The 23640-nt window shown below is 46.7% G+C and overlaps 1 protein-coding gene across 3 annotated transcripts in view; it reads left to right on the forward strand.

The window, feature by feature from the left end:
* Positions 1-23640, forward strand: part of ADCY8 (adenylate cyclase 8) — a 150951-nt gene that overhangs the window by 122269 nt on the left and 5042 nt on the right. For all 3 annotated transcript variants that reach the window (XM_037166695.2, XM_053661057.1, XM_053661056.1), the window contains 4 exons: positions 3749-3921; positions 11110-11188; positions 16578-16736; positions 20056-20202. In XM_037166695.2, coding sequence (XP_037022590.1) covers positions 3749-3921; positions 11110-11188; positions 16578-16736; positions 20056-20202 — 558 coding nt within the window. The remainder of the gene's footprint in view (positions 1-3748; positions 3922-11109; positions 11189-16577; positions 16737-20055; positions 20203-23640) is intronic.

Below are 23640 nucleotides of genomic sequence, written 5' to 3' on the forward strand. Positions count from 1 at the left end.
TGGCAACAGAGCCACTGGTCTGACCCTGGGCCTTAGGGTCAGCCTACGGGGCCAGGAAAAGGACAATTGTAAGCTCTACTGGTCATGGCCCAGACCTTTACACATTGGGACAGAAGTTGTGGGTCGGGAGGGGGGATAGCTTGGATGTCCGAGCAGACCCCAGCCAATGCCATACCCTGAGGATGCTGAGTGGACTCTTGTTCTCTAAGACCGTCTCCAACACATGCGTGGAGGAAAGACTCTTTGTTGTCTCACCTAGGCCCCACAATTGGTCTAGAAATGTCTAAAAAGGAGAGAAACCCTAGAAACCCTCTCTCCCTACCCCTGGCACAGAGCATCTATCTACTTCATTAACTGATTAACTGCTAACATCACTAAGTCCTCAAAATGTCTGGGGTGGAGGCTGTGACCATCTCCACTCTACAGATAATGGAACGAAGGCTTACAAAGTAACCTGCCCAGTGCCACTCGGTGCCACTCCCTAGTGGCTCCCTTCCTCCTCACTCCTCTCCGTTCTTCCTTCTTTCCTACTTCAGTTATCAAGATTTGACACTGCACTACAAACCAGACCTGGCTTACCCTTGGGCCCTCCATCTGAACCCAGGCTCAGTCCCTGGGTAAGAACTAGGCTCCTCTTTAGGGAATCCAGGGCTGCATGGACAGACCCACATGCTCTTGGACTTCCTCCCACCAAGGAATGGGTGAGCTCCGATTTCGTGGCCTCTCTGGGACACCAGATCCCAGAGACCTGCTCAGTTTGGAGGGCATGAGGAGGGACCCAAGAGGTACCGGACCCAAACTGGGCAAGACTCAGATATTGAGAGCTAGGCAAAAGCTGGATTTCACTCCCAACTGAGCAACTTCACTTGCTAGTAGCGGAAATCTTGAATCAGTTCTTATTCTCTGAACCTCAGCTTCCTCATCTGTAAAGTGGGAAAGATAATACCTCTTCGCATGGCTATTGTAGAGTCAAGAACTATCGTGTTCCCATGGTGACTACCTAGATAAGCCAGCGAATGCTGAGTTTCTAACATGATGTCTGACGTGAAGTAGAGGTTCAGGAACTATTTAATCTGGGCCTCCGCAACCTTCTAAATAAACACTGTGTACCCTGGGCCCCAAGCCGGAACTCCCAAACTCAGGAGCACAGTGCTCATGGATCTGCCAGTCCTGGGAGAGCTGTGGGTAAGCTCTTTGGATCACATAGCTTCATCTCTGTGCCTCAGTTTCCTTATCTGTAAAATGAAGGTGGAAGCAGTTGTGAGGATTAAGTGAGTTCATGCCTGTAAAGTGTTTACAGCAACACCTGGCACAAGGTACCCACTCATTAAATGTCAACTGTGATTTATTTATTATTTCTAGTAATAAACAACTGTCGAGCCTGCACTGCGGATATATGTTTACTGTAAGTCACAAACCTGTACCGTTGTGCCAACAGGTCATGTGCATTATGACACATACTCAAAAAAGAGAATATTAAAAAGTGCGATAAAAGTAAACAAATCAGGGTTTTACATTTTCCTCCTGAAAGCACAGGATCCTCTGGGTCACAGCTCAGCAGATGCTGCCCGCAGGTCAAACTCTGTCAGCCCCCTGTTTTATAAACAAAATTTTACTGGGGCCCAGTCATGCCCATTTCTTACTAATTTCCTAGGCTGTTTTTATGGTGCAGTGGCTGAGCCGAGTAGTTACAGTAGAGGTGCCATGGCCCACTAAGCCCAAAATACAGGGTCTGGCAGAAGTAGGGCTTGCTTGAGCGTGGGAGGTAGGGTGCATGAATGTCATGCATGGACAGCAATTTGAACATCTCACCTAAAATGTCACATGGTATGTTTGAGTGTGACATTGTTATATTACAGAATTGCATGCTTATGGTTTTGTAATAAAACAGGGCGTTATTTGTGCTGCACCCTGTATTTACTGTCTGGCTCTTAACAGACGAAGTTTGCCAGTAGCCCACACCCCTCTAGTGCAGGAATCCCACTGGCCTACAAGATGGGGAGCTGGACTGTTCCTGTCACCAGCTATCACAACCCACTTTGCCCACCGTCTGCCATCCTGACATTGTCACCGTGTTTCCCTGCATAAGGATTTGTCTGGCAGACGAGAAGGAATCAGACATCAGACCTTCCAATGGCTTAATCCGCACACCCATCCCCAGCCCTCACAGGTGTGTGTCTCTAGGCCAGTCACTGCGTCTCTCTGCACATTGGTCTCCCCATCTGTGTCTCAGACCTCTCGGCTTCACCACGTGAGAAATGATACTCCGTTCGACGACATGCTATTAAACTGGATGATGCAATGCAAACATGAGAGGTTGCCAGAACATGGGGTGGAAAGTAGAATCTATTTCTGAACTGGAGCTTGCCAATGACTAAAAACAGAGCAAAGATATAGGAAATGACAGTGAAGAAAGCTATATCCCAACTATGACTTCAGAAGAAGCCTAGGGGAGGGAAGAAACACAGGTTGGCAAAATGACTGCAAATCACAGGCACCAACCGGCAATGTCATTGTCTCAAACACCCGAATGTGGTTCCCAGGAGGTTTGAGGGGAAGACCTTCATTTTAAAATCAAGGCCCTTTACTATATATGCTCTGGCACATTTGGATAAATAGCCAACGATATCTGCAAGAGCATTCAAAGCTGTCTATGGTTTTCAATGGTCCCTGAGGGCGAGTTTCCCGTGGAGCTGTAATTACCTTTGTCTTTGCATCCTGGTGCTTCCTCCCATTCATTTTCCATGTTTTCAGGTCCAACCCAGCCTTCAAGGCCCCCTCCTTCAACATGCATTCTTGGGACGACCCAGTCCCTTCAGGTGCTTCCTGCCACTTCACATACCCTGTGGCATCGTCTTAGTACTCACACTCTGTCTTTCTATAACACATTTATCTAACTGGAACACTCTTCCCAGCTCTTCAAATTTATAGATTGTTTTAAGGACAAATGACAATATTGTATAGTTTTTCAACATGACTCGAGGAACAGAACCCACAATGAGTGTTTAATAATTTTTCTTTTTAAAAAAAGGAAAAGGCATATTTCCAGTGAAGCAGCGGAGAAATCATTTACCCTCCCACCAGAAACTACTAAAGGAAAAAAAACCAAATACATGTGACGATCATTTTTGAAGACACTGGGCATCAGGCAGTGAAGGACAGTGGCTGCAGGAGAACAGAAGGCAAAGGCAGTGAGCCCTGCGACAGTCTGAGCTTCGTGGTGGCCGTAGGCAAGCTTTCAGGCTGTGGCTCGGGCTGGGGGAACCCCGGTGAAACCCAGTGGGCTCCCTGATGTGAGAAGACAGAGCTGAGAGTCTGGGGAGACCAAGGAGGCTAGAGTTGGCAGAACAGAGAGAAGAGAGTGGCACAGAGACAAACCCAGAGATCTGCAGAGGTTTCCCTAAGTGCAGGTGAGGAGACCACCTGGCGCCTGGAGAAGAGCCGTCTGGAAGGACTCATGCCTGGTGCTCATGCTGGGAAGAGTGTGAATTCCCACCAGCCCGACTGACAAACATAACTCAGGGGCACTGGGCAGAATAATCAGAAAGGTCTTGCTTCAGTAGTGTGCAGTAATTTCCCCTAGATTATACACTGCTTCTCACCAATGCAGTGATGTGTTCACTTTGGGACCTGTTGAGTCTGAGGGTGGCTGAGACCTCCCTATAGGGAGACCTACTGGCATCCATGAAGAGGAGCGTGAACCCCCACCCTCCCATCAGGTCTGACCACCTGCATTCTCTGCTTCCAGTACTTCGTCTTCACGGGCGTGCTGGCCATGGTGACCTGTGCGGTTTTCCTCAGACTTAACTCTGTCCTGAAGCTGGCCGTGCTGCTGATCATGATCGCCATCTACGCCCTGCTGACCGAGACCATCTACGCGGGCCTCTTCCTGCGCTACGACAAGCTGAACCACAGTGGAGAGTAAGTGCCCACCCCTGCGTGAGCAGCGAGCACCCCACCTCCAGTGGGAAGCAGAGCCACTGGGGAGATGATGGGGTTATGAAAACCTGGGGCCCGACTGAATTCCTCAACGTAGGTACTCACTAGCTTACAGGTCTAGGCAGAATCTCTAGTTTTCACGGTTATAATTAGATTAATTAAAGATTAACTAATGAGTTAAACTGTGGACTGAATCACAGCTCAGGTCTCCTTCACCTTTAACAGACTCAGGACTTGTAGGGTCTGATTAGAACTTGGCTGTAACAATATTAATAACAGTGAGCACTGTTCACTGAGCACCTGCTATGACCCTTTCATTGTATTATTTCTGAAATATGGAAAATACATGAAAAGTAATCATATCTAAGCCTAGAGTCAGAGCCTGGGGCAAGCCCGAAGTCCTAACGCAACCCTGGGGCAGCGAAAGCTAGGGAAGGGGGAGTGAAGAAGAGAATTATGGGAGGTAAACACAAGCTAATGCCATATTGTGCTGGTCATGTGGACTGTGAAGAGATTCAGCTGGTGCCCTAGGACAGCCCTTCACTTGGCCAACTGAAATGCCTCTGGAGAGGCGGTGAGTTGGGGAAAGGATCTCAGACAAAGTGGAGAAATTTGCTGCCTCCTCTCTCCCTTCTTTCATTTCATTTCCTCTCTTTCATCCTCCCTCTGGATGAACCCCCCGGTGACATCACGTAGCCCATTCTACAGCCCCTGGGGAAACCAGATCCCACACCTGGCTTCAGGTGTAGAAAGCCCATGGGGCATGTGAGAGTCTGGTATGCCTGGCACATGGTAGATGATCAATACCGTTCATTCCTATCCCCCCCCTTCACAGGAGAGAAGTTTAGTTCTGAATTCTGTGTTGAGGTCTAAAAAGAAAAGATTGTGGTGAAATTGTTAAGTAGGGTTGTGAAAGTAACCAGGATCCCAAACTCACTGCTGCTTCTTCCTGACTCAAGGTCAATTGCTGGCTAGTCTTTTATTGACTCACACTTTGCTATTAACAGAATGAAACTAGTAAGGAACAGCAGAGCCCTGACTCTCAGCAGCAATTCTGCATCAGCAAGCCAAAGGTCGCTGTGTATCCAGCTGGCAGTCACAGGCTGCACATGCTGTTGGGGATTTAACCATCACTTTAGGAGCTCATAGAGGTTCAGGAGCATTTCCACTCGTTCCTAGGTCAAGTACTTGGGAAAATACAGAGAACCCTGCACAGGACGGCCTGGCTGCATCTCCATGGTTACAGTCCCAAATATGTTAGACTGGCATCTCCCTTCCAGTTCATGAAGCCCCCTTCACAATAACCCCCTGTCTCAGTGGATGACACTGAGTCCAAAACAGATGAGGCACCCTCACTCCCAATACCTCCCAAGTCCCTAGAGATTCACCTTCCTCAGCATCCTTTGCAGGGAAGGACTATATCGTGACATTTCTGAGTACAAGTTTAGGAGTTAAACCACCTGGGTTCAAATCCCAGCTCTGCCATCATCCTGCTGTGTGATCTTGAGCAAATTAATCAAAATGACTTAACCTCTCTAAGCCCTGCTTTTCTCATCTGTACAGTGGGGATAATATTCCTATATTGTTTGAATATAAAAGAGATCAAATATGATCAAACTTGGCACAAGGCCTGGCATAGACTAAGCACTTGGTTAATACTGACAATTATTATTGGACATGCCCACTTTGTACCACAAATGCTGCAGTCCTAAAAAGACCCTGTTCTTTTTAGGGTCATCTCTGGACTGCCCTCGCCTAACTGGGTTCCCCTCCCCCACTCTCAATCCCCTCTTCTCAAAGACATCTGATCAACTTACTATCCTATCTTAAAACCCTAAGGAGCCCCCTATCTCCTCAAAGCAGTTAAAAATCCAACCTGCCTATCAGGGACCTCAGAGCTCTCCCCAGTCTGACCCCCTGCAGACTCTACCAGTCTCATCATCATTGATGGCCTGTATTCTACCCATGGGAAACCATGTACTGTTTTCAGATGGGCTTCTGCACACACTGCCCCTTGTCTGACAACTCCACCTCCCTCTCTATTTTCAACCCGTCATTCTCAAGGTCCAACTCAAGGACAATCTCCTCAGTGAAGCCCTCTTTGATTATTACTCATTTTCTAATGCATGCATGTTATTTTTGTATCATTGCACTCATCTCTGCTTGTTGTAAATATTAATTTTCATATCTTTCTCTTTCATTGGAATAAGAGCTTTTGAGGGCCAGGACTACTGCTCATGTTCATGTTTTTGGCACTTAGTAGCATGTCTGACAATTAAATATCTGTTGAATGAAACAAGAATGAGTGACTGAAAGAAGTATTAGCTCATTGGGAATCATATTTTACCACTCATTCACAGTAAGATAAGTGCAGTCTATCTACAACCCCTACTATTTTTGCTCACCACTGCCCATAAGCCATATGTTCCCCATCCTGTACATACAATTTGCTTTTGGACTTAAGTGCCATACCATTGCTATGGGCTCTGCCAGGCACCCTACAGATTTGAAGAAGAATAAGACATCATTTCCACATTGAAAAAGATTTGGAGCCAAGAAGTGCATGTAGAAGGACACGTTAGCTACTGGAAAAGCATCACTGAGATCTGGGCCAATAGCCAGCCTGCACCATTCACTATACCTGTCAACTGGAACCTGTCTTTCAGCATTGGAGTATTGGTTTCTTCTTTACTGCCATAGGGTTAATAGTACCTTAATTGTTGATGTGACAATTCAAGCAGCCAATATATGTAAAGTGTTCTTGGAGGTATGGCATCAAATCAGCATTTAGCAAACATAATCATTAGCATAGCCACAGAATAAAAGATAAATTCAGATCAACTGGTTTATTTTGAATTTCTTGAGGGAGGGGAAGGGGGAATGAATAGCTAAGCTAAACGTTTGGCATCAGACGCACAATGAACTTGGTGCCTGAGGTGTGAATTCTCATCCTGGCTCTGACACAAGTCAGCTGTGTGACCCTGAGCAAGTGATTTTGCCTCTCTGGGCCTGGAATTCTCTCCATAAAAGTAAAGGCTTGCAAGGAATAGTATATTATGTATGGTTCACATAATACAGACTAGAATGGATCCATTAAATTCACATTATAAAGTTTTTAATTGCATGAAATTATTACAGTATGAATCATACAATACTAAATATATAAACATAAACACATTTTTGCAAAAAGAGAAAGGAAATGACATTTAATTGACCCCAAAACATTAATCATTGTTTTCCCTGGGTGATGGCCTTACTGACAATTTTTATTATTTATTTGAGTTTTTATTAGCTTTCTAACTTACTACAATTGGCATAAATATGTCTATAATGAGTTACACTCAAATTAAATACTACTGTAATTTTTATGAGATATCCAATAAGAGCATCTCTAAAGATTGTTATAGCCCTGAAAATTACATTTTCCTACATGTGTTTTCACTTAACTATATTCTTTTCTATTAACATAGGGGGGTGGTAGTATTAATTCAATTAGTTTATTAATACAAATAAATTTGTTCAAACAGCCTTGGTTTTAAGTCTCTGCCACCCAATATCAAGCAAAGTATCACAACTTTTTACAGATTTCAGCTGCTTGACTCTTTTTGGAAGTCCTTTAAGTAATCATGGAAGGTATAAAAAATTCCTTGTAAATTAAAATCACAATTTTTTTCTGGATGTTCCTTTACCTGGCTGACTTACTATGCATATTCTGCCATCTCTACTCAGGCTATATTTTTTCCATCTGAAACACACCAGAAAGACTCAAAGACCATTAATAATATTCTTTTACTTTTTTAAAATTTTGACCTAGTCATCTCTCTCATTTTTTTGCTCAATCTTCCAGAAAGATTCAAGAGAAATTTATGTTTCCTCTTGAAAGTGTGTAAGTGATAAATTACCAGGCTTAAAAAACGTCCGCTGAATTACAAGGAAAAGGCAGTTAGAAACACCAATCAGAGCAGGACTTTGGACCACATTCAGCAGGAACTAAACAAATCATATTTCCCATTCAAACTAAGCCATGTGAACCAGTATTTTTTTTTCCCAAAAGCACCACCATCAGGAACAAGATCATGAACCAGGAGCTTTATGGGGTGGAGAGAGGGAGATGTGGGCCATGCCCCATGCTGAATGCATTACCAAGATGTGCTCATTTTATCCTCCAGTTGTGGAGGTGAATGCTTCTAGAATCTTCACAATGGGCAATAAACTGAAGCTTAGAGATACAGAGCAGCTTGTCCAAGATCAAACACCTGGTCAGCAACAGAGCTGAGACTGAATCCTGGGTATGCATGACTACAAAGCTCATGTCTTTAATCATTTTTTCAGGAGTCCCCAAATTTAGGGTCAGAGAATTAAGTGACATGGAGAAAAGGGTGGCACTAAAATATACCTATACACCCCCAAAATAAGCACTGTAGTATCTTTGAGTGAGAGAAAGAAAGAAAGAAAGAAAGAAAGAAAGAAAGAAAGAAAGAAAGAAAGAAATCCTAGTCCTAAATGAGGGATAGCAATATGGAGCTCACCGTCCAACCCTCTGCACTTCAGCACTGACAAAAATGGACAGCTCCAACAGAGCTGAGCACTTTGTCCTGCTGCCTGTGACCTCAAATTTGACATATGACATTTATCGACCCTAGTCTGGAGGCTTATCAACCACTAGCTAAGCAAGATATATACCCTGTACCTACAGAGCCTATCTCATTTTTACCTCCCAAGACTCACCATTCCTTAAGACTAAGCTTTTGAGCCTTCCAGCCCAAGCTACATTTTCTTCCTATGTATTCCCATTGCAACAAGGACGTGTCCCTACTATGGAGTATATCATGTTATAAAATTATCCGTCTGTTTGATTCTCTCTTTTTTTAGTGAACTCTTTTTAGGGCAGAGACAATGTGCCTTCTTCATTTCTGTATCCCAGTATGTGCCTGGCACCAGTAAATGCTCAATAATTATGTGCTTTGTGGGGCTATAGAAGAGAAACACAATCATGAGTATCATCTATTAATAGCATCTGATCTCCAAGGGAAAGCAGATGGAGCTGGGAATTAATAGATCTGAATAACTCCTCAAGAGAGAGCATATTTCCATGCCTAAGTCCCCATTGTACCTGGTAAACTGAACTGGGCCTGGCACTGTATAAGCTGGGAGGGCCTTTTAGCATCAAGCTTGATGAGAAGCTGGATTTGGAAGCTGGGTTCATGCCCACATTTCCCTGAGCCCCCTGCCACAACCCCCAGAAAGAACAGAGAGGGAAAGCTGGGGACTGCCTGGGTACAGCCCCATTAACACTCACTCCTCCCCCCTCTAAATACTGCATCCCATCTATGATGGCCTGCTGTGTCCTTAAGCCACCCCAGAGTTCAGTTATTTTGAGTAAGTTCTGAGTTTCTGTGTGCTTGTGATCAGGAGGCAATAAAACGAGGGAGTGAGGTGACCTGGCTTTAGTGATAAAAAATATTCCAGCAGCCATCTGAAAAACAGGTTGTAGACAGTGACATCAGAGTCCTGTAGGGAATCATGGCAGTGAAAAGAGAGAGGGACAAAAGTGAATGGAATGAGGATATAGTCTGGTGGAAGACTGGACAGGATTGGGATTTTGGAGGGGTGCAACCTAGCTCCTAGTTTGGCTTTTGTCTTTGGCTCAAGCACCTGGATGAGTGGATGAGGGGACAATTGCCTGAAATGGAGAAACCTGAGGGATAAAATGGGAGGTGATGGGAAGCAAGAGAGATGCTCTGTCTTGACCAGTTATATTTGGGGTTTTCTTCTCTGGGCAGGGGAAGCCTGTCAGGGGGAACTGTTTATTTCTACGCTCAAAGCCTGATGTTGCTTCCACCAAGCCCTTTGTTTCCGGGCCTTGGCTGTCCTGAGAAAGGCTCCATGTGGGGCCACAGTGACAGCAAGGAAGCATGTGGAATCAACCATGACCTTCCTCTGAATTTCTGTGATGGCTGTAAGTCATGTCAGCATTCAAATATATACTGGCCACTGACCATCTTCAGCTTCTCTCCAGCTCTGTCTTCTGGAGAGCCCAGGACAGGACAGGCCAGCAGCACAATGGCTTGTAACCCCATGAAGTGTGACAGGTTCACTCCAGCAGATGCCTCAATGGGAACAAAGTCTTTACCAAAAGACACAAAAGCTGAAGTGGGGGTAACCACGGTGCTCCATCCATAGCACTGATGTAAGAATTTCTAAAGTGACAAGAGTTAAAAGTATCCAGTTGATGGAATTGATATAAGAATCTAGGCATGATTCTTTCAGTACTCAGGACAGGGACTGGCACATAGCAAGAATTACACACCTGTCTCTTAAACAGGAAAACTTATAAGAAAAAATGGGAGATCCCTGTCTTCACACAGATTTTTGTGACAAGAAAGTATAAGAGCCCTTTGAAATCTAGAAAAAGTATCCTACAAATAGAACATGTTTTTAAAAATTTTATTTCTTTATTTTTAAAGAGAGGGGAATGGAGGGAAAAAGAGAAACATCAATGTGTGCTTGCCTCTTGAGTGCACCCTACTGGGGACCTTGCCCTCAACCCAGGCATGGGACTCAAACCAGTGACACTTTTAGTTCACAGGCCAGCACTCAATCCACTGAGCCACACCAGCCAGGGCAAGAGATTTTTAAAATATTATTTTGTATGAGTCTCACGTGCAGCATAGTGGTTAGATAATCACATACTTCACAAGGTGACCACCCAATATTTCCAGCACCCACCTGGCACTGTACATAGTTATTAAAGCATTATTGACTCTATTTCCTATGCTGCACTTCACATCCCTATGCCTGTCCTGTAACTACCACTCTGTACTTCTCAATCCCTTCACCTTGTGATCTACCCTCCATCCCCCTTCCCTCTGGCAACCATCAGTCTGTTCTCTGCATCTTCGAGAGAGGACATCAGTATTAATGTGAGTGCACTAAGTGCTAGACTCTAAAGTCTTCCACCAGGTATGACCTAAGTGACCTTGTGCTCTTGGGGGTTAACTGATTCCCAAATTAGGCTAAGTGAAACCCCCCAGAGCCACCCCTATCATCTAGTGGGTGCTCAGAAAACAACTGCTTCTTTCTTTGTATCTCATTCTTTTCTGAACCTGTTTCCTAACGAGTGTCCTTACGTCCCTCCGTGGTTGCCATTTGCATTTCTTCTTCCCACAGAGACTTCCTGGGGACCAAGGAGGCATCGCTGCTGCTGATGGCCATGTTCCTCCTTGCTGTGTTCTACCATGGACAGCAGGTAATCTAACTGTTCGTTTTAACTGCCTTTGGTTGCCTGGCATTTTCCACTGCCATAAAACTGGCTCTTCTTTGCAGCAAATGACTTATTAGCTGCTTGCAGCAAGTTGTGCTTCTTACTCGATCAATTCCCAATGTAGACACCTTAATAAAAAACTAAGCTGGAGAAGATGCTTTGGTAAACAATGTGGTTTTAACTACCCTTAGGGATATGTCTTTCAAAGAGATCATTATCCAAAAAATAAAAAGAGCTTTTGATTTCTGCTCAAAGGAAACTAGGATCTCTCTCTAACCCCAAGGCCTGGATAAAATGATTACTGTTGAAGTTGCATGTGTAAACATTCAGATGTCTGGATCTGGTGAGCCAGGGTTTGAATCCTGCCTCTGCCTCTCAGCAGCTTGTAGCCTTGAGCAAGTAACTTATCTCCCTGGGCCTAAATTTCCTCACTTGTAGAATAAGACAGGAGCACCAAAGGAGGGCTGTTTTAGCGAGTCATATTTTCATTTTTGTGTACTGCATTTTGCTCACTGCCTTCTATAAGTCTAGGAAGTGCTTCATTACAGATGGGTCTTATGTAGATAAAGCACCTACCCCTGTGCCTCTATGCTGGTAGGATCAGGGTCAGCACTAGGAATCGCACTGGACAAAACCCCATCCCTGATTCCAAGTGTTTCAGCCTCCTGGAGGAGAGCAGACTCCAAATGACACCATAGGGGAATGTGTTGTGTGGATCAGGCTGTCCTTTGCGTGGGAGCATCACACTGGGCTTCCCCCAGGAGGTGCTGCCTGCTGTCCCCAGTAGGACTTCTCCATGTGAACTGAGACCACAAAGGCCATAACGTTCATCACACAGGGAGCTTTCTCTCCTTGGTAGAGCTGGACCCTGCCAGCTTCACCACTCTGTTCAGGATCCCTGTCCTTCTTTCTTTAGTCTGTGCACACTTCAAAAAAAAAAGTAGCCAGCAAAAGAGAAAAACAAAACAGGAAGACTGTCAGCCACAGCAGAAATAGAAACAGATCACTGAGGAATCACCATGGAAACAGGGAGGTAACAAACCCTAAGAAACCAGGGATGAAAGAGTCCCAAACCCCAAGAACCTAAAGATGCATATATAGAGTTACTTATAACAAAGGCGGATGGTAAAATGTAGTCAAGGGGGAAAGAGAGTAATATGAAACTTGGCAAGCAAAGCCCAGAGGGAAGGAGTTCATATATATCAAGTCCCTACAAAGTGCCCCAAACTTTGACCTCTGTTATCTCATTTAACCAAACTCCCACAACTCAGAATGAAGTTATAATCCCTGCTGTTTTGCAGAAAGTAAGAAAGTAAGGCTACTCAGCTGGCGAGAGAACTAGAGCCCACACCCAGCCCTGTGTCCTGAGCCCACTGTGTCCCCTCCCTTAACTGGAGAGAACAGCATTCTGCTCACTGAACCTGTTTCCTAACCAGGAACAGCCACGCCATGGCCAGGGCTCTCCCTCCTACAGTGTGACATCAACTCGTTCTTCAATCTTCGCCGAATTCATGGTGAAACGATAAGCCAAGTGTCAAAGCCTAGCTACTTCCAGCCCTCCTAATTTAGGTCTCCCAGGCTCAGTGAGAGAGCTGAGGTCATGTCTTCCACGTCTTGATGGCTTCTAGTTACAGGGGACAACTCCTGAGGCCGACATGCCAATCCCAAGCCATTCAAGGGCTGTGCATGTGACACTCCATCAGCCAGGTTTTGAACTGACCAGTGAGACATCCTCAAGGGACGCCGAGACAGAGGAAGTTCAAAGTGAGGGTCCTCATTCCACAGGAAGCAGCACGTTCCTGTCCCCTCTGCCAACTATGGAACAACTGCATGGCCTTGCAGCCCCCCCTCCTCAGTACCTTTCCTACATTTTGGTTGAATTTGCTCCATTCTCCACGGGTCCTGGGAACGCAGGCAACCGGACCACATAAAGAGTACGTACAAAGTAAGAGTGCAGCAGGGCAGTAAGGGTCTGAGTGCCTAAGTGACACCTGGTATTTTACTCTTTGAACATTCAAAAGACTGAAATTACATAATCACATCCCGAAACTGCAGCAGTTACACGTACAGGCTTGGAGTCGGGTGGATAATGTTCGAACCCCGACTGTGCCAGTTAGTAGATATGTGACTTTCAGTAACTTACTGAATTCTAATTCTGTTTTCTTACCTCTAAATGGGTATGATAAGAGTAGTTTCCATGGAGTGGTTATAATACTAAACGAGACTGTAATTATAACAATGTATCCCAGTGCCTTGCACATAGAGTATGTGAAAACAAGCCCCAGGGACAAACAGGGAAAGTATTATTATTATCCATGTGGTCCCAAGGCAGGAGCAGAGACTCAAGCCCCTCGCTGTCACAAAGCCAACAAGGCAAGCCAGACAGAAACAGGTCCGTTCTCTTCCCACCACATGCCACTCGCTGCCTCTCTGTTCGAAGAGGCTTTCTGCAGAATCATAGCAATTCAGGTGCCATCTAGTCTCAGCATCTGTCAGAGTCCTGGTCATCCGGATCAAGCCTGTCCATTCCTGGGTGAGCCCTGTGCATCCACCAGTTCCCCTTGGTGACTCAGGCCCTCGGTGTTCATTACTAATGCCTGCCGGTGCCTGGCACACAGCAGCCTCCCGGTGGGAGCATCATAATGATACATCTCCAGAGCAACAGAGGTGGTTATGTAATAACTGACTAGTCGGGGAATTTCATCTCACACATATGTGGAAGCAAAAGGCCCGACACTTCCTGCCCCTCCAGGCAGGCAAATATTTTGGATGTTGGGCAGGAACACAGATAGTCACAGGCCTCCCACCTTGGGCCTCATGCACTCACAGCCCTGAGGTTCAGGCTTTGCTTTGGCGTCTCCATTTATGGCAGAGGAAGCCACACCTGGGGACAGAGATTTTTGAGGTCATGCCTCCAGTCACTGACTCCTGGGCCGGATAAACACAGGCACCAGGCTGTGCAGCTTAGAAAGACAGACCTAAGGACTTGGAACCATATGTTCTTAAGTTCGAGTCCCAGCAATACACCTGGAAGAAGGCAGGACCTCGAGAGAATCAAGCTCCCAGAACTGTCATTATTTTTACTTTTAAAATGGAAAGGACAATAGTCATCTAGCAAGAGTTGGACAACAGCTGACTGAGGTCACATATAGAGCATAGGGGTTAAGAGTCACAGTGTGGGAGTCAGATGCTGAGTCAAGAGACAGCCCCACAGGTGAGAACTTGGGCAACTGGCTTCTGAATCTTTGAACATAACCCCGGTAGACTCTGGTAATCAGTCTCCTTGCTTTCTGGTGGGAAAAGATGTTCCAGACTTGCGCACATTCTTTCCTGAATTTGTTGTCACCTCTGCAAAGAATGTGAGGTGATTTTGGCCGGAACTGGAATTTCAAATACACACAGGTCCCAAGTTCACAGGGACGCGTCACGTCCTAGTCAGGGCCACGTGCCTTTGACTCAGCCTCATCAGGCTCAGGTCTGCATCTCCTTTGTCCCTCCCCCAGGTTCCAGTTCTCAGTGACACCGACACCAATGCACATGGGCTTTACCCTCTACTCACACACAGCAGTCTAAGCATAATACTGCAAACACTACCAGCTGCAGTAGGGCCACTGGAAACAGATTTGAGATTCCCTGTGAGCTCCTTTCCTTCTCAGTGTTTCCCTCTGTGAACGTGTCATCAAAGCACACTGGGCCGGAAGGGATCCGGAAGAGTTCCTCACCATGTGGTCATCCGCGTAGGTCCATTTGCTTATTTGTGTTTGTTTTTACAGAGTTCTGAAAATCTATTTAGTTTTATAATTAAGTGAAATAGTTCCGCAATTCAAAAGCCAAGTGTGTAAACCAACATATAATTTTAAAAGTTTGAATTCTATCCCTTTTCCTCCATCTTATTTCCTCCCTTCTTTATGTCATTGGGAATGATTTTGAATGGTTTTCTACTTTTGTTTTTTTATAGTTCAATCTTCCAATGAATAAAATTTTATATATATACACATGTATGGAGAGAGAGAGAGAGACAGGCAGAGATGGACAGCAATGTAGCTATCTCCCCTCCTTAGATCAATGCTGGCACACTGTACAGGCTTTTGTGCACCTTGGAGACAGTCCCTCAAAGTACAGGGAAATATTCTTCACTTCTTTTTATAACTGCACACAATAGTTCATTCAACCAACAAAATGAACACTTGGGTTGTTCCCAGCTTTTGCTATTACAAATGCTCATGAACAGGTCACCTTCTGCCCCTGTCTTTTCACGTTTTTGCCATCCACTGAGACTTTCAAGCAAGACAAAGAAAAGAAACAAGCTGGCTTTTTTAAGCCCTTGAACTCGGGGCATCCAACCATGTATTTAACAGCGGGGCATATTGTTCATTTCAACAGTTAGTGACATCCTCAAAGCTGTGGCGAGTATGTGAGATCCTTCAGAAAGAAAGTTGTCCACTTGCCAATGCAAAGGGAAGCTAGGACAAGAGGGAGCGAATGTGCACGAGGACCTACTACGAGCCATGTGCTTTATCTATAACACCCTATGTAATTCCCATTCCCATCTTGCATGGTCAGTGGTGTTCATTCCAACTTTGGAGGTGAGAGGCCTGAGATGAAGTCACTAGCCCAGGTTATGGTGTTTGAAGTGGGACCAGAGAGCTAACCCCTATTTGTCTCACAACTAAATCCACAGTCACTCCATTTTTGGCTCATTCATTCTCTTCACATCCACCTAGTGATAAAGAGTTCACACACTAGAGCTGGACTCTGGAGTTACACCCAAATCCTGACTTCCCCACTAACTAGTATGTGTCTTTGGCCAACTTACTTAACCAGTTTGGCTTTCATTTTCTCATCTGTAAAATAAAGATTGAGCATAATAATCCCTACTAGGGTTTTTATATGAATGAGAGGAGTGAAAATATGCATATTACTCAGCACAATGTCTGGAATAATAACAAGCGCCATCTAAGCATTATCTGGCTGGATTAGTGTAACTTCTTTGTTGAGGCAAGAAATGTTGATTGAACACCTGCCCTGTGCCAAGCATGCTGCCAGGTGCTAAGAATATAATGTTGAGCTAGGGAAAGGACCCCTGACCTCACAGCACCTGCAAACTAGCAGAAGACGTGACCATTATCTGGTCAATCACACAAACTATTATAAATTACAGGTGCCATAAGGCTAGGAAGGGGAGATACAAAGCTCTGTGACATCTGATAATCCCCTGCTCTCTCCCTGTCAGGCAGAATGCCCCCCGAAAACGCTCAGATGAGGCTGTTTTGTTTGTGCAGTGTTCCCGAGAAGCTTTCCCCGCCTGCCACACGGGCGCCTGAAGCCTGTATCCTGACAGCCTGTCTACCTGTTTCTCTCACCTGAACTGCAGCTGGAGTACACAGCCCGCCTGGACTTCCTTTGGCGAGTTCAGGCCAAAGAGGAAATCCACGAGATGAAGGAACTGAGGGAGCACAACGAGAACATGCTCCGGAACATCTTACCCAGCCACGTGGCCCGCCATTTCCTGGAGAAGGACCGAGACAACGAGGTGAGCCTGGCTCGTCTGGTCAGGGAAGAGACAGGGTGTGGGTGCAGTGCGCTGGCCACATTGACCCCATGCCCTGGGAGAACTCCTCTGTCCTCCTGTGAGCACGTGGCGGTGGAGGCCACGCCGACCACTTGGTGCCAGGCCACCGGGCTGCCCAGCACTGTGAAACTAACACAGCCTCCCCAGCCTCGGAGCCCACATCTGCAAGATGGACATAAGATGTCCATTGCAAGACCAGATTGGATTTGTAAAGTTGTATATATGTGTGTGCACATATTTTTAAGTTATATGTGCATATAATTGAAAAGAATGTATATATAACTTAAAAGAATTTAAAGCAGAGTTTTGAAGAGATACTAGAATACCCGGATTCATAGCATTATTCATTACAGCTAAAAGATGGAAGCAAACCAGTGTCCTTAGACTGATGAATATACAATGTGGCAACAGGTCTCGGACCCTGTTTCTCCCTGCAGAAAGGGCTTGTCTTCATATAAGAAACACAGGACTTGGAATTGGACAGGCCTGGGCAGGGGACGGGCCAGGCAGAGTTCCCTGTGCAAGGAGGGGCGGGTGAGCTCATATGCTCCAAATCCTCTACAAAGCCCAAGCCTGTACACCCAACCAGAAAAGGATGACAATAAGACAATAATAGCTTTTCTATGTTCGTTGGCCCCGCCCCAGTTCACAGTATTTTTATCTTCTTTGAGCCCCAAATAGCAAGAAACAGATGGCACACTCAAAGCGCTTGGTTAGAGCCAGCTGAATGATGGGCTGTCTCAGATGGCGCAGGCAGGTGGCTGGAGCTCTTTGGTGTGCGCCTCCAAACACCTCGCACACATCTCCCTGCATGCTCGGGTAGTGGGAGCTGACCTGCGTGGGCTACATCATTGAACCTGAATGCCCTTTGGCACCCAGTTCATATTTTGAAGTTCTAACCCCAGTACTGCAGAAAGCAACCGTATTTGGAGACAGTATCCTTAACGAGAGAACTGAGTTAAAATTAGACCACTAGGTGGGTCCTAATGCAACATGGTGTATGTCCCTACCAGAAGAGGAAATTAGGATGCAGATGCACACAGAGAAGAAAACCATATGAAGACACAGGAAAAGAAGCCAAGAAGAGAGGCCTCAGAAGGAGCCAACCCTGCCAACACCTTGATCTTGGACTTCCAGTCTCCAGAATTATGGGAAAATAAATTTCTATAGTTTAAACCACTCAGTTTGTGGCACTTTGTTACAGAAGTCTGAGAAAACGATTACAAAAGTTAATAAACAAAGATTTCTTTCTTTCTTTTTCTTTTTTCTTTTTCTTTTTTTTTGCTAAATCATAGCCATTTGAAGGATGCAGTTCTATGAGTTGGCTTATGGGGATTCTCTGACCCATAAAGCAGAGTCAAGTTCCTCCTGTGATATCACCCCATTATTCAAGGCCAAGGTGAATAGCCACACCTTATAACTGCACCTTGGCTGCAATCTGGGCACTTCACCTACAGCCAAACCCAGTCTAGCCAGTCACCACCTGCCTGTGCTTTTTTGGACGAAAGCAAGTGAAGGCATCCATTCAAGTCGGTCTTGCCACTGGAGGGTAGTAAGACTAGAGAAGTGCAGTCAATCTTGTACCTTTCAAAGCTCCCTTGCGCTGCCATGTGGAACATGCCTTTCAGTAGGACAAGACTGGAGCTGGGGAACCTATTACTGGTGAAGGAGGAAAATGGGAAGGCCTGATAAAAAGCAATGGTGAAAGGGTTAGAAAAAAAGTATTTAGGAAACAAAAAGAACCCCAGCAGTATTTGGCAATTTCCTGAATCTGGATATGATGGGGAAGAAGGAATAAAGAATGACCCAGAGTGTCTCTAATGTCAACGATTTGGCAACATGGGTGCCACACATCGAGTTGGGGAACGAAGGAGCAGAAGCTGGTTTAGGTGGAGAGAAGATGGGTTCAGGTGCAGCACTGAAAAACTGGGGGAATGTGAGGGCAACCCGGCACGAGACGCAGAGTCTGAAGCCCAAGGAGAACTGACCCAGACAAGGATTTAGAGACTGTTACACGTGAATGTTGGTGAAAGGCTGGGAGCAAGCAAGATGGCCCAGGGAAGCATGTAACATTGAACCCTGTAGTGAGCCAAGGACAGAGCCATAGCAATCAATGATGTTTAAGGTGGAAGGTAAGCATGAAAGAAAGTATCATGGAAGGGGCCAGACACAAGGAAAACAAATGTAATGTCACTAAAGCACAGAAAGTCTCTCGAGACCCAGGATCTTGGGAGAGATCCCTACACCGGCCAGTCTGCACGGGGGTCCGGGAAGGTGTGAACCAATCCCTGTGTGGTGACTTCTCCACTTTGGCTGGGAGTCTGACCTTTTCCAGAGTCATTTTGCCTCCACCTGACATGTGACTAAGCATTGACAGAATGGAGCCAGACTGTGGAGGAACCAGTTTGGAAAATTTGGACAGAGACGGAGAGAGGCTGCTTGGTAGTCACAGGAGTCTTCAGGATCTAGGGCACACTGTTCTTTTTCCTCTAGGAGACACTTAGGGGGGTGGGGGGATTTTGGAGGAGGAGGAGAGGAGAAAGAAGGAAGGAAGGGAGGGAGGGAGGAAAGGAAAGGAAAGGAAAGGAAAGGAAAGGAAAGGAAAGGAAAGGAAAGGAAAGGAAAGGAAAGGAAAGGAAAGGAAAGGAAAGGAAAGGAAAGGAAAGGAAAGGAAAGGAAAGGAAGGAAGGGGAAGGGAAGGGAAGGGAAGGGAAGGGAAGGGAAGGGAAGGGAAGGGAAGGGAAGGAAAGGAAAGGAAAGGAAAGGAAAGACCACTGGGGAAAAAATTACAAGGGGTCAAGAGGTCAGACACAAGTGTTGACCTTAAGCAGAAGGAAAAATACATTGTCTGGAGTTGAAGCAGAAGGGATAAAAATAAGTGTGAATGTAGACAAACGTCTGAGTGTTGGAATGCCAAGAGCCTCAGCTTTCTCAGTGAAGTAAGAGACCAGATCACCTACTGAAAGGAATCGAGTGAGGGTGATGTTCAGGAGCACGGTGAGGGTTTGGCCGTTAGGACAACAAGAAAGGCAGCTGAGAACGAAAGGAGGGGTGGTCAGGACTCTGAGCCCAGCTGAGGCTGAGACCATGAACTTTCACAGTCCCAGCCTGCAGGTGATGATACTGACTACAGCGTTGATGTGACAGGGTCGGAGCCCCCCCTGCCCTGCCCGTGGGCACCTGTGCTGGGCTGCAGGCGCCTGTCTGCACAGCATGCATCCGTGCAGAACCTCCCCTCTGATGGCTGTTCCTGGCTCCCTGTGTGTGTCCCTCTGTCCAGGAGCTGTATTCTCAATCCTACGATGCCGTTGGCGTGATGTTCGCCTCCATCCCCGGGTTTGCGGACTTCTACTCTCAGACTGAAATGAATAACCAAGGAGTGGAGTGCCTGCGCCTGCTGAATGAGATCATTGCTGACTTCGACGAGGTGAGCCGAAGTCGAGGAACTGGCCGTCACAGTGGCCGTTGTTGTTGTCAGCGCATTATATTATTCATTGTAGCAGTGACCATTTTTCACACTTACAGAATTCCAGACTGCATTACAAACGCAAACGTGTGATATCTAATCTAATTCTCACAATTACCTCACGAGGTAAATGCTATTATTTCTCCCTTGGGGGGATCAAGAACAGAAGCTTCAGAGGCTAGTAACTTAACCCTACATCACACAACTAGCAAGCGGCAAGACCAAGCCTTGATTGGGGGCCACGGCTACTCAGGCAATAGTGTCACAGAGACTGGGCACTGATGGGGACAATTCTCCATCTGCTCGAAGGGCCAAAGATAAAGCTATCAATTAGCACTTGGTCAGAGACCTAAACACAAGGACAAACATGCTCTAGACAGTACTGTCTTCTTCTGCATGAACCTAAAAAACACAAAACATGGGGGGGGGTCTCATGTTGCACTTCATTACTTCTCCAGCCTTACCTGCAGTCACTACCTGCCACCAGCCCACCGTCCAGCACCGCCTAGCTACTTATACGCCATCGGGCCCACCTAGCTATTCCACACATGGCTCTTTCCACCCAGAAATCATTCCATCCTCACCATACCACCCTTACTCCTAGACTCCATGGCACTGGAGACCCTAATAGTCATTTAACTATCCATCCAAACACCATCTCCACTTGTGAGGCCTCTTCTAATCTCCCTTCTAGCCAGGTCAATATTGTCACTTCTTTTTCAGTGAAAAACTGATACCCCATAAAACCTCCCACCATAGAACCCCAAGCCCTCCACTGTACAGGTCTTCTGCCCCCACTAACCACTTAGGTCTGGGGCAGACACCCATCATATTAACCCCTACAGGCATTGACCACATGTTGCCATTTTCAGTACTCCACATGTGCTTGTTATTTATCCCTCACCCCAAACCCACAGGACAGGAATGATTAGCCTTCACTCTATAAACAAGAAAAACCGAGGCTCAGGAGCTCTGAGAGTGTCCAGAGTCACACGCCACTAGGATGGGACGGCCGAGACGGCACCCAGGCCTGCCCCGCTGTTGGGCTGTTGATCATTGGGTTGCGCTGTTTCTTGCTGAAGTGGCGTTTCACGGTTCTGGTTTCGTGGTCATAAACTCAACGATGGCCCTTTCAGTTGTCCTTGGGATAGGGGGCAGGGGGCCAAGATAAGTGACAACACAATCACTTCCTGCCTTCTGTGGATCACACACCAGACAGAGACGGGGTGACCCGGCATTGTCTGCCCACGAGGACACAGTGGCCCGAGTTCTCTGCGCACAGCTCACTGCGCTGTGGGGAGTGGAGAGCAATCCCACGGCGACAGTACCTTCCTCCACACCAGGCCATAAGCTCACAAAGGCAGAAACCACATTCTTATGGACCCTGAGACGTACCCAGGGCTAGCACTGTGCCTGGAACATAAGACAGGCTTATAACAGATGCTGTATTAATTAGTTACATGATGAGGGAGAGAAGGCAGCTGGCAAATCATGAGGTGGTGATGGACTAGCACAGTCCAAAACACACTGTCAAATTAAAAAAAATAGCTCCATTAAAAATAATCTGACTGAAGGTCGAAATAGTAGGCTCTTATTTATTTTAAATTCTATAGCACCCCATCTCCTGAAAGTGCCTGCTCGCATGTTTTTTAATGGTTATAAATAAATTCGAAGTACATGCACATCTCAGTGCCCCAAATTGTAAACACCCTGGAGTCTTCCAAAAACTGAGACAAAGGACAGCGCCCCTAGTGGTAGAGATTGGTGTTTGCAGAGGGAAGCTGGCGAGGCTAAGAGAGGGAATTGGTCCAGGAGGCTGCTGTCTTCACAACAGGTGCTTTGGAAGAGGGGCAGAGGAACGGGAGGAAGTGGAACAGAGAGGACAGAGGAGGAGGAAGAGGGAGGAGGGTGGCATCAATAAGGAAAAGCGTTCCCTGGCCCGCCAACCCCAAGCACTGTCAGCTCTCCTTGGGTCGGCCAGACATGCCTTCATTCTTTGGGTCAGGAGCGGCCCCCTAGGTTCTACCCTGGCTAAGCTCCAGCCAGACGTCCTGGTGCTCGCTTTAACAGTGACACTGCTCTTCTTGCTGACACAATTACTGGAGGACCTGAGAGCGAGCATGCAAAATTCTGTTTGGCTCAGAGGGAAGCAGGACATTGTGTGGAGCACAGACTCCAAGGCTGGGTTTGCAATGATGCCGGGTCGCTCGCCCCACTGGCCCTGCCCCTCTCACATCTCCCTGCTCCCTGCAGACTAGGGAATGAATAAAAAGGTGGGTTGGGAACACATTATGCCCACAGACGCTTTTAGCTGTGTAGTACGTAAGTTTGCTGCAGGGATATTAAATGAAATAATGAAGACTCTTGCTGCCTCCTAATCGATTTCAGAGGAGAAGACAGCTTTGCCTGGGCCTGAAGTGGGCCCTCGGCCAAGAAGTTCTGACAGGAAGAAAAGAGCAAAGAGACCCCTCCCCACAGGAGGCTGGGGAAAGCAGTGGTGAGGACACAGAGGGAAGGAGGTGGGCAGGTGAAGGCGAGCCCAGATCTCTGAGCTGAAATATTAACAGCCAGAGCACTGCTCAGAAACCTGCTTGGAAGGGTCCGAGGGCACCTGTCAGGCATAATCGCAGGCTGGGGACGCGCAAGCTGCTCCAGCCACTTCCTGCCCCAGCTACACTCCGCAGACCCTCAGCCAGGGCACAGCACAGAGCAGCGGCTTCTCTGCAGCTCCGGAAACACAACTAATGAACAAAGGCCACCTCAGCTGTGGGCCAAGCTGCACTCTCGCACACACAGATACACACTTCCACACACGCCCACCCAACAAGGCAAATCACAAAAGCACCTGCTTGTGTTTTCCACGTTTCCCAGAACAGTTTCTCTGGAGCTGGACTCTTCCAAGTTCCTTAGCACCTGCTTAATTGTGAGAGGATTCCTGCAGCAAAATGGTCTATAGCTGAGGTCCCCAACCCCCAGGCTGCAGGCTGCAGCTCCACCGCCACCCACCCCCTACCATCTTCCACAAAACTGGTCCTGGTGCCAAACAGGTTGGAGACAACCTGCTGCATCCTCCCTGTCTGTCTGCCCACCCCCGGGATGGCATGCGCCCCCAAGGATATTACAATCTTAAAGAGAGGCAAAGAGTTAGAGAACCAGATGTTGCATATAACTAGCTGCTGAGAACAGGAAACAAAAGGTCAGAATTTGGACTTGGGGACAGGAAGTCTGAGTTTTGAAGGTGACTCCTACACTCAGGGCAGGTTCATGGATGTGTGACCTATGCAGTGGGGACAGTGGGACAGGCAGCATCTGGCTACCTCTGAAGGTGGAGCCGAGGAGCTTCAGACAGAGAAGGTGTGGGTTGTGAGGTTTCATCCAGAACTGGAAAAATGGAGACCA

Source organism: Artibeus jamaicensis, unplaced genomic scaffold (genome assembly GCF_021234435.1).
Source record: "Artibeus jamaicensis isolate MK-2021 breed Jamaican fruit bat unplaced genomic scaffold, CSHL_Jam_final scaffold_916, whole genome shotgun sequence".
Taxonomy (NCBI): Eukaryota; Metazoa; Chordata; class Mammalia; order Chiroptera; family Phyllostomidae; genus Artibeus; species Artibeus jamaicensis.